This window comes from Nestor notabilis, unplaced genomic scaffold (assembly GCF_000696875.1).
Source record: "Nestor notabilis isolate BGI_N333 unplaced genomic scaffold, ASM69687v1 scaffold1113, whole genome shotgun sequence".
NCBI classification, from domain to species: Eukaryota; Metazoa; Chordata; class Aves; order Psittaciformes; family Psittacidae; genus Nestor; species Nestor notabilis.
The window spans coordinates 39984-56247 of record NW_009921275.1 but is presented as its reverse complement, the minus strand read 5'-3'; the positions used below and the strand labels follow the sequence as shown (position 1 = coordinate 56247).

Sequence of the window (16264 nt, the reverse complement as noted above, 5' to 3'; positions counted from 1 at the left end):
AACCTGTAGTTTAGCGAGAATTAAAGTCCTTTTTCTTGGGTAGTAGCCTTCAAAGCAAAAGCAAACATGACAGGATTCAAGTGTGGACCATTTCTGCATCAGCCCACCAGATCCTGGTTTGCCTATCTCACTTCAATTACATACAATAGATGCTGCTGATGGCATCACTCCGAGTTATTTTCAAAGCTGTCAGGTTCCATCAATCAAGTTTCCCAGGGAGCAGATGATACCAGTGCAGGGGCCTTCCATTCTCAGCTACCTTCTTCCATTTACTTCCTCTGAATAAGAAAAGTATTGTTCAGTTTACTCTAACATGCTACAATATGTGCATACATAACTGTAGGCGACGCGTGAGTTACTTCAAGATGTGCTTTTTCATTGAAGTGCGCTTTTACTTTTACAAATTCTACATCAAGGTGGAAGGAGGGAAGGAAGGAAGGAAGGAAGGTAGGCAGGCTGCAGAGTGCTCATACACTGAAGCTGAAGGAACTTTTCCTGAACGGAGTTAAGATGTTCGTTCCAATGTCCTATGGACAAACTACTCTATCCCATGCACTCCGGCCGGAGCCAGTATTAAACATTCCAGAAACTTGTTGATTTGTTTGGATAGTTAATGGCAAGGCTGATAGCAGCAATGTTTTTCAGGGCCTAAAAGAGAGAAGGAAAAAACAAAGTCATGTCAAAGATTCTCCTCAATCCAAAATGAAAGAAATTATTGTATGAAATTAAACAGAAATAGATAAATAACCATCCTGTTTCTAGCTGGTCCTCTCCTGGTAGTGCAACAATTGCCACACATCCAGGAAGTTCCAGCAAGGCAACTGCATTTCCAGTTGCTGAAAGACCAGCCCCCATCCCCATTTCCACGTTTTGGCAGTTGAGAGGTCAGTTTGGTAAAACAGATACATCTGATCACACCCAACAGCCAGTTCGTGGCACATCAGCTGACTACTAAAGGAGAACATTTGTGCATAGTTCATTCACGTATTTCAGAGGCCTTTCATGGTATTGTAAAGCTCGAGTACGTTCATTTCTACTTTATACAACTCCACTGGGCAGTCAGAAATCATTCATTATCTCTGCCTGCCAGAAAGATATCACAGAACCAAACATCACTAGGGTTGTGCAATCTTATTACCTGTGCTGTGCAGCGATGAAGATGATCTTCAGTATTTAAGGCAAGCAAATACTCCTGTAGAGATCCAAGCTCCTGCAGCCAGAAAGCACTCAATGAACACCAACACTTCTACTAAAGATATCCTACTAATTAACATTAAAATGCTGATCATTACAGTAGTTGTCATGAACTGAAGGTAACAGAACTACACATAAGACTCTCCCTGACTAGAACACCATTTGTGACCACAGAAATCAGTTCATTACAGACTGTTCATATGTAATCTGCAAAACCAACTCAAGGAAAACCACATATAAATACCTTTAAGTTAATTATTAAACCAGCATTCCTCTCAGAATAAAGAGTGGCTTTAGGGCTTGCTGCCTTAAGTGCATAAGGAAGAGTCATGACTATCATTTAAGATTCCACAATGGATATGGCAACAGTATGCCCCTCTGTTAGAATTTGCTACCAGACTCCACAAGAGAAAGTTTTCAATGCTTCTGAAGCATTTAATGGTTCTAAAGCTCTGAACTATGTATCATTCCAGGCACTCGGGAGAGGAGGAATACAAATACAGGAACTGCTTACAGTAACTCTGTTTTCTGTAACAAAGAAGAGTTCTGCAAGTGCACGATGAAGAGGAAGAAGAATCCCAGGCTTGGCCATGTCATGACACAAGTTGTTTTCCATGTGGGTGAAAAGCTGCCAAAGTGGCTTCAACAAGGTAAGGTCACAGTCCCTGAAAAAAAGATAATTCAAATGAAATAGTGAGTAACCATGACCTTACACCTGCTTCTGGGATGGAAAAAACCCCCGAAACAAAACCCAAACAAATTTAAGAGAACGAAACCATACAGTTTTAACAGGTGTATAAATGAAGGAAGAAACACAAGAATTATTCTAAAATTTAGAATTCAGTCAGATGTTTCAGCACAATGAATTTCATGCTGAATCAGTGAAGTGGAGAAAACCTCTTACCTATGAACATGTCCAAATGACTTTTGTAAAACTAAGTGGCCTCCTGAAATGAGGACTTTAAAGTAACTATATACATCACTTGGCTAAATGCTCTAGCTCCACTAGTTGAAATTATCCAATACTGCACTACAGCACTGAGCAGGTGATGCCCTTGTATAGGGCAGACAAACTGATCTATAGCTTTAAAAACAATTCCAACCCTGCATCCTTCCTACTCCTGAGTTAAAGCCAACTAACCCAAATGTCACTTACCATACATACAGATAGGATGACAAGTATCATTCAGTAAGGGGGGGAGAGGGGGGAAGGGGAAACTCAATTTCAGAATGTATCATCAGATTAACACAAGAAAAATATTAAATAATACAAGCACAATGGAGACTTGACCTTTCAGCAATTAAATTTGTTGTCCACATGACAAAGCAGACATTTGCTGATGAAAAAAACCTAAGGGAACTCGAAAAAACTAATAAATCCATGATTAAAATCCCAAAGTCAGGTTTTCAGACTTGGATGCAGACCAGTGTATCTAAAGTTTGCAGAGAGCCAAGTGGTTTTATGTAATTGTCCATTTTTATCACAGTATGTGAATATACTTTTTCACTTCTCGTTATCAAAGCAAGCTAGTAGGATGCTGTTATTTTAATGATTTGGCTTATTCTGAACTGAAAGGATATAACCAGGTAAGTGTCAGTGTTCCAGCACTGTTGTCTGTTTCCAGTATTTCTGTTGAGTTAATGTGACTATGAACATCTGCAAAACACTCTAAGAGCTCAACATTGTTCTGAATGTATTTTCACAAGGAATATCCATGCCATACATACATAAGCATTAGTACACCTACCCTTTCTAAAACTCAATTGGGAGCGTAGTGGTACAACTGAAAATAGTAATTTAAAGGTTATTTACTTTATAGAGAATCAGATCATCATTTCACCAGTTTATTATTCCATTCTCACCTTAATTCTGAAGCACGACTAATACAAAGAGAATAAATTTCTAGAAAATTAACTGAAACCTCTTTTTTGTCCTGTTTTGGGGTGACTTGTTTTCCTTTAAAACAACATTTGAGTTCATTGGACCTTTTTAGAAAAACAAAAAAAAGTAAAGAGAATGGTTTCAAAATAACCCCTTATAATAAGTATCTGCTATCAGGCACTGTGAATTGTATCCGAAAGGCAAATTATCTACTTCAGATCATGGGTTTCTGCCTTCAAAAATAGTATCAGCCTAGTCACTTTTTCCTTCTCCTGCTCTTTTTCTTTTAGTGTACACCACAGAACAGTCCACTCACCTCTGGGCACTGCACTGCACTATCTTCAAGAGCAAATGGATAGCCTTCAAACGCTGGTGGCCGGTCTGACGGCATGCTACCCCAACCTGCCATTCCCAGATTTTGGCCAGTGGGAGGTGAGGAACGACCCTCTCCTCAGACAGCATCTGCTTTAGAATTTCAAACCCTGAAGAAGAAAAATAAAGTAAAATTCAAACAGCTGTTACTTTTGTAGGGACCCATTCTGTTCATATAGTCAGTTCTCTCTTCTCCGTATACTAAATACTGATCTGGCAAGCAAGAAATACCAAATTATAATACCAAGCAAAAACCTGAGGTAAGTCTGCATTACATCTCAAGATCACGAGTCTTTTCTGGGGCAAAATTTAGATCAAAATGAGAAAGAAACCTATGTGAAATTGAAGTTTGCCCAAGTAAGGCAAATTAAACAGAGGTCCTCACTATGCAGTAGACTTCTGCTGATTGCAGTCATCCACCAGCCTCAATTTCACTACAAATATTTAAACTTTAATACAAACTAACAAACCCTTTCATGCCATACTGAGAAATTAGATCCAGAACCAGCTTATTTTAATGGATAACTATTTTTAAAGATACAATTACAATTATTTTTGTTCCCAATTATGGTACCTTAAGAGTGGTTACTAAATCCTGTGTGTAATTACTAATATAATGAAACTTCGAATGCAAATAACATTACTATAAGTGTCTCCACATCTCTGTGAAGATTTGGTATTTCTAACAAAGTCACAGCAAGTAAGAGACAAGAGACAAGAGTCAAGAATCAACTTGAACAAAACTAAGCACATTATTTCCAAAATGGGAAAGCAAATTCTAACTCAAAAAAGGGGATAACCACAAGCCTGTCAAAGCTTGGCAAAATAACTCCAGAAAGTCCTTCCCAACACATTCTGAGCAGTGCTTACCTGTCTGAAACCTTCCAAGATGACCTGCTGTCACTGTAAACTTATAACCCCACTCAGTATTACTCATGTCAGAAGTAAATCTGTAATAGAGTGTGTCACCTGTGTACAAGGGGAGGAAGAAAATCCACGTTACTACCTTCTGAGTTAGTTTTGCTACCACAAATACAATTCAAATGAAAAGCCTATCATAGATTAAACCTAGATATCACCATTCAAGAGATGTAATCTTTTGCTTTTTGTTAATTCTGAAATGCACAGAACAGTATGATAAGCAGGAGGCTGAAGCAAAACACAGAATGGTTTCACTGTGTAAAGATACAAGGATAATATCTCTTACATTTTTGTCAGCTAGATGGAAGAAGGAGTTAAAGAACCTCTGTACTGGACACAGTTAAACTTCCCTTTTCCAACTGGTTATGGATCAGTTATGATTTATGAAAAAAGAACCTCTACACAGGCAGCCAAATGCACAGCCTATTAAACAAAAGGTTAAAACCCAGAGAAAGCAAAGCTGCACTGCTTTTACATGTCAGAGAGTTAAATGGCACACTTCTACTCTACGGAACAAAATCATTAAGTGGTTATGGTTAAAAGTGGAAGAGCTATCACAATGTTTGACCATTCTGCAGTAGGAACTGGAACATTCAAGAAGTTCTTGTCATTGTAGCATCTCCAGCTTCTTGGAGACAAACGCTGGTGGTTAGCTGTAACGCTGAACAAAACATGTCCTTACCTGTCGTGTTCTGCAATACTAGATCTGGTTAAAACTGAGAATTTCCTTCTGTTCCATGGAAAATCCTGTCAGCCTGGGACAAGCATGCTATAGTTTTCATTGGGAAGCAGAATTTGCAGTTTCATGAAGAAACATTCTGAAAACATTTTTTAGGGTCGAAAAAACCTCCTAAAAGTCTAAAAGCTTCTTCCCTTTTTCATCACAAAATGGAGTCATTGGTCTCTCCTATTCCTAAGAGTCTTGAAAAAGCCCTGCCATCAAATGAAAAGCCTTCAAATGCCTGGTTTCAGCTAAAGCCTGCTGAATCAAGAAGGCTCTTGGAATCAAGAGGTGTAACTCAGGTTTCACAGCCAAGGCTGCTCCAAAACAATGGGCCTCCAAGTTCAGTTTATTGGCAAACCTCTGCAACTATTTCAGAGGAAATGGACAGAAAGAAGTTCATAAAAAATCCAAAATATTTCTGCAGGGTACCCATTTGTTTCTAACTAGCACCTTGTAACCCAAACTGCTTTGCTAAGAGAGCTCTTACATCTATTTCCAGCCACTGACAGCACTCGAAGTCAAAAGCTTCCTGCAATGCCATGGTGCTCAGTGGGTTAAAACAACTTAAAGATCATCCTTCAGCTCACCAGCGTTTGCTACTGTGTTATCAAAAACATGCTTAGAAGAGAACATAGACTGAAGTTGTCACTCAACTGAGCGATTTCTTTCAGTTGTACTCTGTGGCAACAACTGGAGACAAGGCACAGGCACACACTCTTTATCTGAGCACTCATGTAGCAGAGAGAAGAGATAAGCCTATCTTTTGGGGTTTTTTAAATGTGCTTCCTGTGGAAAGCAAGACAAGGCAGGAACAATGTAAGTGAATGTTGTGCAGAACAAGGACTGTGTTGGAACAGAATCAAGATCAAAACTTGTTTCCAGTCACTGAGTGCATGCTTTGACCGAGGGGTGGAAAAAAAAGGTCAAGCAGCAGAACAGCAGATAAGCCTACTTTCAAGAAACAAATGCAAGAGCAGCACGTCAGAGCAAACAGGCTGGGACAAGAAAAGGATTGTCTTTCCTCCCCACACAACTCAGGAACATCCACATAAAACTGTCATTAGTTTCTCTTGAGAGTCCCAAACACCACCAATATCCTATACGTCTGCACTTTCAAACACAGCATATTCACCTGGAAGCTCAAAATCATTCCACTTCTGTGGAGACCCACTGAAGCTGTGCCGATCCTGCTGGAAATCACTGCTGCTGGACATGAGCAACTCATCACAGCCCTCTTCTGTATTACACTGAGAGTCAAATTTGATTGAGAGGTAGATAGCACCAGGAATGTGAACTTTATCCTGAGAAATAAACACATGATCTTTGCATCCTGCAATACTATATTACCAAAGAGCTACTTCGCTTTCACCATACAAACAACAAATACTACAGCATAACCATAGGGGAAAAAAACCCCCAACTCTCGTTAATAACTTTATCCAGAGCTAATTTAACAAATGTAAAGCGTGGCCTATTGTTTGTGTTAGCTGTTAAGCATGTAAAATTAATTGCTAGGTTTTTGTAGAAGTGGTAATTGTTGCTGATACTGATCTCCACTGCCACAACCTAAAGGTTTATATGCATTTTAAACAATAGGAAGATAAAGAGTCAGAGCTGCAGATAAATTAAAAATCCCAAGACTGCCCAGAGACAACAATTACTAAACTGTATGAGAAAAAGGCTTTCAAACAATATCAAGGAAAGAAAATAAGAACTGTTTGTGTCAGGAGAAGATAGTCTAAAATGAGAAAGACAAGAAAAACAAGACTCCACTCCTAGTTTTCATCTAACAGCACAAGGAAGTAACAGACCAATGGAAATGGACCTTTGGATGAAAGGGAAGAAATATTTGTTCATTAAGGCCTTGAGACCTTTTAAGAATATGATCTGCTTCAAACACATGCATAGTAAAACCACTGAAGTTATGCACTTTTCACGTGATTGAATTAGGACTACATAAAAATGCCTTCCTGAACATATTTCTTCCCAGGGCAAGGCCTCACTCACCTGGCAGCAGCCCTTCCAAAAGCAAGACTGATCAGATATTTCACGGGTGCTTCGAGCACAAAGTCCCGCAGGTAAACACATGGATCATTGAGATTTCTGCTCCAAACATGTGATGTTTTAGAACTCTTCAAGCCAAGTGAATGCACTGTACTGCACTACAGGTCTAACTTACCTCAAAATTGGTATTGTTGTTATAAGGATGTTTAGATTCACGCATCTGCACTGCCATTCCAGGTTCCTCCATGAACTGGCAAGCTGTCAGTGCCATTGTCCCGAGCATGCTCTCGCTGCACCCATGCAGTACCTTCTGTAGAATCTGTGCAGAAGCAACACATCATATAAATACAATTTGCTATCAAAATTATTACAAACTTATACAGTGATGACTGACAGGAGTCATTTCTAGCCACACAACATTTTGGAAGAGCAAGAAACAAGACATCACAGATGATGTCTACAAGTGTCACAGACTTCTGTAAGTGCAGAAGATTTTACTTTGCCCACTGTTCCAGATCTTTCAGTTCTTATCTGATGAAAACGTGACAGCTATTAGCTCCATCTCTTTCCACAAATGCTAGGAACAAGGATTATCCATAAAGTAGTTAATAGTAAACTAAAGCTGTAAACAAGGAAGATAAACAACTAAATACTAAAGACACCTTTACCTTCTATTACTTACAGGTTTGGATTTGAACAGAGTATCTGATGTTTTAGCTTTCAAAAGGTACAACTTCATGTACAAGAAGGAATGACTAAGTATTAGTGGCTGCAGTGTTTGAAAGCACTAGATGCAAGAGCTGTATCTTTAAAAATACAAATAAATGCCATTTAATGTATCAGGACACACTAAATGATAATTAAGGACAACCTGAGTCTCCACTTTCTCTTATTTTCCAGAGCTTTTGAATTTTTGAATTTTCCAGAGCTTTTTTTGTGTGCTTTTGAATCAGGATTCCTGCTGCTCAAGGCCCTTTATGATAGTAACCTATGACATCTCTTCACTTGCAGTTTTCTAGCTCCTCCTCTAAAATGTGATACTAGCTCAGACCAAAGGTTCACCTACACATCAGCCAAAAAGATTGATTTCTTCGGAAAAAGGAGTTCAAAAAGCAATAAAACTATGTAGCATAGTTCCCTGAATGCCTTCTTTGCCTCCATGCACTTGCAGAATAGCCTGACACAAAGACTTCTGTATTTAATACACCTCAACATATTTTTATTCTATCAGTTCATCCTGATACTTTCTGAACCTACATAAACACCCTGTGGGAACAATTTCAATGACATACCCTGTCAAGAACCAGTTCTTTTGGTTTGTTTTGGACCTGCCACTTATTACCTTCATCTGACACTCCTTTGTTTTCTTACTGGGAGGGCCAGTGAATAATACTTGCTGTTAACTTTTGTATGCTGCTTACTGTTTTAAAACTACAGAGACAGGGGAACAGACTTTTTCATTCCTCCTTCTCCCTCAATGCCAAACGGGGCAAAGATCCAGGATGAAGAAAACAAGTTGGTTTCCCCTACTGAAGTTATTCCACGGCTAAAATAATCCCTGCCACTCTTTTCCAGACTTCTTCCAGTTGTACTGCATTTCCATTTTACTTTAAGTGAGACGAGGGAGTCAGGTCACATGCTGTACTCCAGATGAGAGCATACTATTGGTTTGGTGGCATACCAGTGCCTTCTGTTTTACTTTTAAGCCCTGCTTTGAAGATTCTCAGCACTTCATTTGCTTCGACTGCTGTTGAAGCATTGAGCTGACATTTTCATTACAACATTCTATTATAATTCCAAGATCACTTCCACCATGGTAACAGTCAGCTCGTCAGTGGAGTAGCAGGTATCACAATACACACACAGAGATCTGCAGCTTTCAAAATGGATTGCCTATTTGACCAATTTCTCTATACGATTTATTTTCCCATATAGCTCTTTCACAACTGAGCTGTCTCCATGGAGCTAGTTTTTCCATTTTCTGTTAACAAAATCAGTACATTAAAGACACCGACAGATTCCAATTGCTTTTTCAGAACTAATTTACATTTTTGGAGTTTCAATTTAGTTTAAAAAAGGAACTGCAAGTATTTCTGTTAGTCAGTCTCGTGGCATGTAGGCACAGCTTGCTCACATGCACAAGTGAAATCCGCTTACCTTTTCCCATAACTGCTTTTCCTCTAGCTGCATAAGCATGTCCAGTATGTATGTCATATGGGCTGGACCACTAAGATCTAGGATTTCCTCATTTATTGCCACATCATCTGGCCACTCAGCTAGCAGCGATGCCAACACATGCCTGGCATAAAGAACAGCAGTTGCCTCATTTACACGATACAGGTAGTCCCTCACAGCCTTTTTACTTCTGGAGTCCAGCTCCTTGTGCAGGAGTATTGAACTCTTAGTGCGACGTTGCTTGGCATAACTAAGCTGTAGATCACTCTCCGTGTTGGTTATCAGTTTCTGGGCAACTGGATTGGTTTCTTCTGTTGCTTTATCGCAGAGCGCAGGTTTTGACTGCAAAAAGAAATGTAAGTTTGAAAATAGGCTCTCAACAATTTAGTTCCTTATGTTTGGATATCTGACCAGTCCATCAGACTGCAAGCTGAATTTACAAATGGATTTGTCTTTTACATACTGAAAAGCAAAGCATCAAAGAAGAGAAAAGCGTGATCTCTCACACACCTACAGGGACAGGATTCCTCAAAAAGACAGTTTATGTCAGACTTCACTATATGCTGATAAATTCATGAGAGCACGCGAGCGGAAACAGCAGTTCAAATTGGAACCAGAAGTGCTATCTTAAGCTGACCTGCAGGGGCAAAACAAGTGTCATGCTATTTCTGACACAGAATGAAGCAAGTTGGGAGGAAGCTTTGGAGATCATTTAGTCCAAATTCAACTTAAACCTGAGACAACTTCAAAATTAAGGCTTTGTCCAATTAAGTTTGGAGAATTTCCAGGAGTGGATATTTCACAGCTTTGTTCTGCAACTGATAGACAAGTGATACCAAATGGCAAGGAATAAGCACCCAAAATAAAGCACAGAGCTGTGGGACCATGCTATTGAATGCAAACCTAAAGCTTGCAAGTGCAGTGTCTACTTCACAAGACTAACTTATTGCTTCCTTGTTCTGCTGAAATTACTGTAAGATAACAATATGCTAAAACAGTAACACAGCATAAGCTTACAGTAATTAGATACAATCTCTCTTGTATAAAGAGAGGAAATTACAGCATGCAATCGCATTTTGTTCTCCTGACCTGAGAATCAAGTTCTCTTACTTCCTTAAGGAAGAAATACTTGCTTCTTGTACGTGCTTATTCATTTTGGCATAAAATATTAACAGATTATTTCAGATATTAAAAAAACCAACCAAACAAACAAACCCTCAGGTTTGAAGTTACTAAACAAGACTGAAGTTACTCATGGCCTGAATTATTTCACAATTGCTCCTTTTTGGAGATGCACGTACCAAACAGGGTAAGATGATCATATCTGTATCTACTGCTTTTGAACTCTGCTCCTCCAGCCTCAAACGCTTGCTGGGCTGCCACTTCTGAGCCAGCGTTCGGATCCTCTCATCTGTTGTAATTACATCTCCATCAAACCTTAGAAGAGGCAAAAGAAGAAAGAGCAGTTGCAAATGCATTTCGAAAGTAACACAAACTAAATTGATGCAATTACATGGAAATTAAATTTTTCCACCTTCTGTTTTTGAAAGAGTCATTAAACTACCTATTTCTATCATATCACATTAACTGGCTTCCCTGGAGGTTTTAAATGTTATAAAATTGCTCATCTCTGTGAGAACACGGTGGCTCCAGGACATGCTTTGATTACTACGAGCCACACATAAGCTCTCCCTTCTTCCTCCGTTAGGAGCATTTAACGACCTAGATAGGTAGATCTTCATATGGCAGTCACCATCCTGAAAAGAACGTGCAACATATTTCAGAGGTTGATGACTTGTTTCCATAAATACAACTTAGCAAGAGTTTATTTCCTTCCTTTTTCATACATGAAAACCAAATTGTGCCCTTGGAATGATTTCTATTTGGCACGTATTAGATTTTAGGTTACCACCCACATATAACAACTTTGTTTTTCTGCTGGATGGACCCATTCTTGCACATACCTCTTTTGAACTTCCAGGAAAAAAGAATCTGTTCTTTTCATTTGCAATTCATACATGGCTCGAAGAATATGGAGAGGTGCATTGAGTGCATCATGTGTCATCTGAGCAAGGGGACAAAAAAGGAAAAAAAAAGATGACATTACAGGGGAAAAAATAGATGAGTTTCTTTAGGAATGACCTAGATATTATTTTCCCATATATTTATCATACAGGTAGAGAATTAAGGAACTTAATATCTTGATTAGTGAAAGTGAAAAGCAATTCAGTAAAAAGCTTTATAATGATTTTGTAGTGTTCATGACTGCAGATACAATTTATTTCCTTTAGATAACAATACACTGAAATCAGACCCATATTCTGTGAATTCACAAGAAAAACAGCCATATAGACTCCCAAATACTTTATGCAACCAGCAAATTCAAAGAAATGTCAAAGGAGGTAAAATTAAGTACCAAGAAGCATATTTTGGTGGCTTCATCCAAACCCTCCAGAGGATCAAGTTTGTTCTGCTCTAAATCCACAGGACTAACAATGGGTGGATCCACATCTTGATCTTGTTCCCTTTCTTCCAGTTCCGTATCCTCACGTTCAGCCAGGGAACTGATCTCTTTCTTTGAGGAATACAGCATTATTGACAAAATCTATATAGAAGAAAAGGTAGCATATGGTGTGACAGCTGTAGATATTATAAGTGTATCTGCAATCAGCATTTTATACAAACATTTTAAGACTTGGACAGTGCTATTCTAAAGAGCAGCAGCACTTAAAAAAAAAGAGAAAACACCACCAAAAACCAACCGACCAAACCCAAACCCAAACCACAAACTCCAAACTATTTCCCTCTTTACAAATGAGTTGCACCTTCCAGGCTGCTACAAAGACAATTTAAGTAATCAGCCAAAAGTGTAAAAAATTGAGAAAATGATTACTTAACCATTTCAGTACATCAAAGGCTTGAGGATTCTTAAACAAGTACAGAGTAGAAGTGACTGAACACCAGCCACCGATGCCCCTACACACTCTCCTCCTTCAGCACAGCCACACACTAGTACTCTTAACAGGAAGAAAATCATCTTACACACTTCCTTGGTCCTCCAACTTGTGACAGAAGAAGCAATGTGGGCAGAGCTATGGCAAGACACTTTAGTGCTTAAGGCAGAACAGTCATTTGCTACAATGCTGCCCGAAGGGGAGGAAGGTGGGACACCTTTGAGTCAGGGGTGGTTGATTCTTGGCCAGTAGGTCACAAGGTGGGAAGATTCCACAATCCAAACCTGATTCTGCAGTATTTCTAACCAAACCCTTGGAGCAACTTTTCAGAGGATTTCCAGGGTTTTACTCTCTCTCATTCTCATTGTTATCATCCTAAGTACGAATTCACACAACTCGTGCCTATGATAAAACATCACCAACAGTTGAACCACACTCCCAGCAATTAACAAGCATTCAGAAAGAACATGCCTACATGTATATTGATCTCCCCACATTGCACTGCAGCAATACCTTGTACACATCAGTGAGTAATGGTTTTCTTCAAGATTAATTACTATTTTTTAAATTGAAGAATGAAATTTTCAAGAACAGTCTAAATGAAATGCAGAAGTTCCCGAGTGATTCATGTCTCATCTTGGAAATTTCTTTCAAATACAATCAAATGAACTTAAATCAGCTCCTGCTTTAATGAAGCTAGACTATTATCTACACAATTGTGATGGACAGAGGAAGGCAAATTCAGTGATACAGTTAAATGAACATTTTTTAAGACTAATTGGAAATATTCTTGAGACTTTCTTCACAAAAGGGAAGTGCACTGATATCACCTTTCATGCCACTGTGTGAAGCCTGGCATTTTACAGTCTTAACTCTTCTTACCTCCAAGTCTCTGAGAAGCCAGGTCTTACTAAAGCCAGTTCCTTTGCTACATTTCTTCACTAGAAGCTTGAGTAAACCAGACTGAAGAAAGGCAGCTTGAACCTCCTTAAAGCCATGAATCTACACATACAGACACACACAAGCAAGTTAAAAGGGAACAGTGCATCACAATGCCTTATCACACAGCCCCAGGTAACTTTCCTGCCCAGATGAACTACATTAGGAATCTTTCTTTCATTTCCCTAAAAAAACCCCAGAACACAAATCCCCACTTCAAATACCCTGAGAGTATCATCTATGACACACATGGACTAGTTACTGTATATCTGATTTATTCTTGACAGTCCAAAAAAACCACAGATCCCCTTCTTCAAACACTTCAGGAGTAAGAAAAGAAGCAAGTGAGCTTCACTCTGCAAAGTGTTATCTACCCCTGTAAAACTTCTTCTTCAGCTTTCATGAACGGTTAGACCCACAGAGGAAGTGATCCAACTCTCAACTCAAAACTCACAAATGCTTTTTAAAGCCTAGTAACATTTTCAGTCCCCTACAGACAGGGGATAAAAGGAGCCACCTGCGAGAGCAATGAGCTTGCATTAGTGCTGGGTTTAAACCACGACAGTTCCCCAATGTGCTTAGTCAATACCCAAGTTCCTGTACACAAGGTAGAATACAAACTTTTATTTATCTATTATATTCTATGTGTCAGGCAAAAGATACCTTAAGTGTTCTGTAAAGCCCCTTTAGAGCGAGGGACAAGACCCAAGTTGCTTCCACTGCCTCAGCATAGCTACTGTCCATGCTGGTTTGCAGAAGGTGTGTGGATATAAGAACAAAGTGCTGGAGGTACTGTCTCAGCTGGGTCTGCGAATCACTGCCCTCTTGTCCACATTTCTGAATCAACTGATAGTCTTTCACTACAAGTGAGAGAAAACAAAAGTCACTAGGTTAATGTTAAAATGTGAAATCATCTCTTACCAGTGGATATGAGTAGGCCAAGACATAAACACAATCCATACATGAAGTACATTCTAATGATGGTCTTGCACTAAAATTATCCCAGTTTCACTAACAGTCAAGAAAACACTGTTCAATGCAAGTTAAAAGAAAACCCTAGGTAACTTCTGCAATAGCTGATTGCTGTACTGTTTATGTGCAAATATAACCAACACAGGTTGTATTTTACAATTAAAATGGGCGAAACTGAGCTGCAATTAATAATGATGAAATTAATCTTACTAATCTTACTGTTAGGATGTAAATAGTAACAAACCAAACAAAACAAAAAAGTCTTTTATATTCAAATATTTCTTCAATATCAAGAAGCAGTTTAGTCTCTCATTTTTCCAAATACATCTTTTAAACAACTTCAATAGTCAAATCTTAGAACAACCTTTGCTTTAACTTCACAATATTAGGTCATGTATACCAAAGTTGAAATCCCTTGCTCCTAGAAATCCAACCGATTTGTTAGATGCTAAATGTTTAGGTGAAATACAGGAAGAAAGTTCTCCCTGGTACAACAAAAGGGACCCAGAAAGCAGCATCTAGCTTTGTGGTTTTGGTGTTTTCTAGCCAACACACTGGTGTGCCCTAAAATGAGTTACTGTTAGTTACCCAGACACATTTCCTAGAGTATACTCTATTTCATGCTGTGTAGCTGTCTTTCATTTTTGTTTCAAATTTTTTTAAATGTTTTAAAAAGTTCTTCCAGACAGGAGAAAAGCAGAAAAGATTCCTGACATTTTATAAAGCACATGAGTAAAGAAGTTGGCCTGTCCTCATGGAATGCTTTTTTACAAAACCAGGAAAAGGCAGCCAACACAGCACCATTTCAGGAGCAACCAAGTATGTTTGAGTTTGGTCTTACTCTTCAATTGCTAGTTAGTAGCACATCTTGCCCACAGTGGAAACAGGCACTTCATAAAAATGCAGAGAATTTTTGGAAGAACTAAATGGACTATCCCCAAAACATTCAGGGTAAGACACAAGCAGCAAGCACTTGCTTGCTCAAATCAGTCACCTCAAACCAGAAACAACTGCTTAGTCAAAAGCCTATTTCTGAAATTTCTCAAGTAATAAAATGGTCTCAACAGCTTCCTAAATCCTTTCTGAATAAAAATACATGTCAGAGTTTTAAAAACAAAAAGAAGTCTCCGTGATCTTTACTGCAGAAGCTTCACGATTTGGTTGAACCTACGAGCAGAAAACCAGGTGACTTACTAATAATGGAATTCAAACTCTGCAGACCTGCACAAAGTGGTCTAGTTAAAATATGTGTTTGGGTAACCATAAGAAACTGTAAGGAAACACTCTGCGATTCTTTGATAAAAAGAAAAATGTCACAGAACCTGTTTTTCTCTTTCGGGTTTTGATGTCTACTACAACTGCCCTGTTCTTCTCAGTGAAATGCTTCAGAATGATCACGTTGTGAGGCTCATTTGCATTATCCATGTAGACAGAACGAGTCCCCATACACAGCACCTAAAATTGCAGTAAAAGTTGCAGTTATAATTTGGAATACTTACTTGCAAATACAGTCAACCTTTTATATTGGTTACATTTGCTTATACTTGGTATTGTATTTTTTAGCTGAACAACCTGCTCACTGCCAGGTATTTACTGGTCTTTAGAAAATGGCAGTTCACTCCTACAAAAAAAGAAATAAATGCCTACAATAACCAGCTTAATACTACATAGGCGATATATTAGAGTTATGATGAGGAAGACTAAGATCAGGTTGTTTTGCTTGATCCTCAAATGCACTAGGCTGGCTTTCTCTTGATAGTTTTAAGTAGCAAAGAAATGGAAGGCAAAAACAGCTACATCATTCTTCATTAGATAAACGTGAATTGTGCACAAGTGGGAAGATGTGAACTCTGACATACACCACGTTTTGACACTTTATAATGGATGTCCTCAACTGATGAAGTCCACAGTATTTAGAAGTAAAAGCTCTAACCAGTTTTGCTTCCTTTAGTATCAACAGGCTACTTACCTCAGGAAACCCAACCAGCACCAGTAGAGTGAAGATATTGGTGTGCTTTAGCTGGAAAGGCAGTTGCTTAATGCAATGGTCAGTGAAAGCAGCGATCACATTATGCCACTGAGCAGAAGAGTTCAAAGATCGAAGAATATCTGCCATGGAGCTTGCCC

At 38.8% G+C, this 16264-nt stretch overlaps 1 protein-coding gene across 1 annotated transcript in view; it reads right to left on the bottom strand.

The window, feature by feature from the left end:
* Nucleotides 1–573: 573 nt before the first annotated feature.
* The window catches only part of ZZEF1 (zinc finger, ZZ-type with EF-hand domain 1), a 55506-nt gene continuing 39815 nt past the window's right edge, over nucleotides 574–16264 (bottom strand). Inside the window, exons 43-57 of the mRNA XM_010011066.1 lie at nucleotides 16107–16264; nucleotides 15460–15592; nucleotides 13829–14025; nucleotides 13109–13228; nucleotides 11689–11877; nucleotides 11237–11337; nucleotides 10574–10709; nucleotides 9255–9614; nucleotides 7273–7416; nucleotides 6226–6394; nucleotides 4319–4417; nucleotides 3393–3558; nucleotides 1709–1859; nucleotides 1139–1210; nucleotides 574–648 (exon numbers count right to left, since the gene is read on the bottom strand). Of these exons, the coding sequence (XP_010009368.1) occupies nucleotides 574–648; nucleotides 1139–1210; nucleotides 1709–1859; nucleotides 3393–3558; nucleotides 4319–4417; nucleotides 6226–6394; nucleotides 7273–7416; nucleotides 9255–9614; nucleotides 10574–10709; nucleotides 11237–11337; nucleotides 11689–11877; nucleotides 13109–13228; nucleotides 13829–14025; nucleotides 15460–15592; nucleotides 16107–16264 (2270 nt within the window). The remainder of the gene's footprint in view (nucleotides 649–1138; nucleotides 1211–1708; nucleotides 1860–3392; nucleotides 3559–4318; nucleotides 4418–6225; nucleotides 6395–7272; nucleotides 7417–9254; nucleotides 9615–10573; nucleotides 10710–11236; nucleotides 11338–11688; nucleotides 11878–13108; nucleotides 13229–13828; nucleotides 14026–15459; nucleotides 15593–16106) is intronic.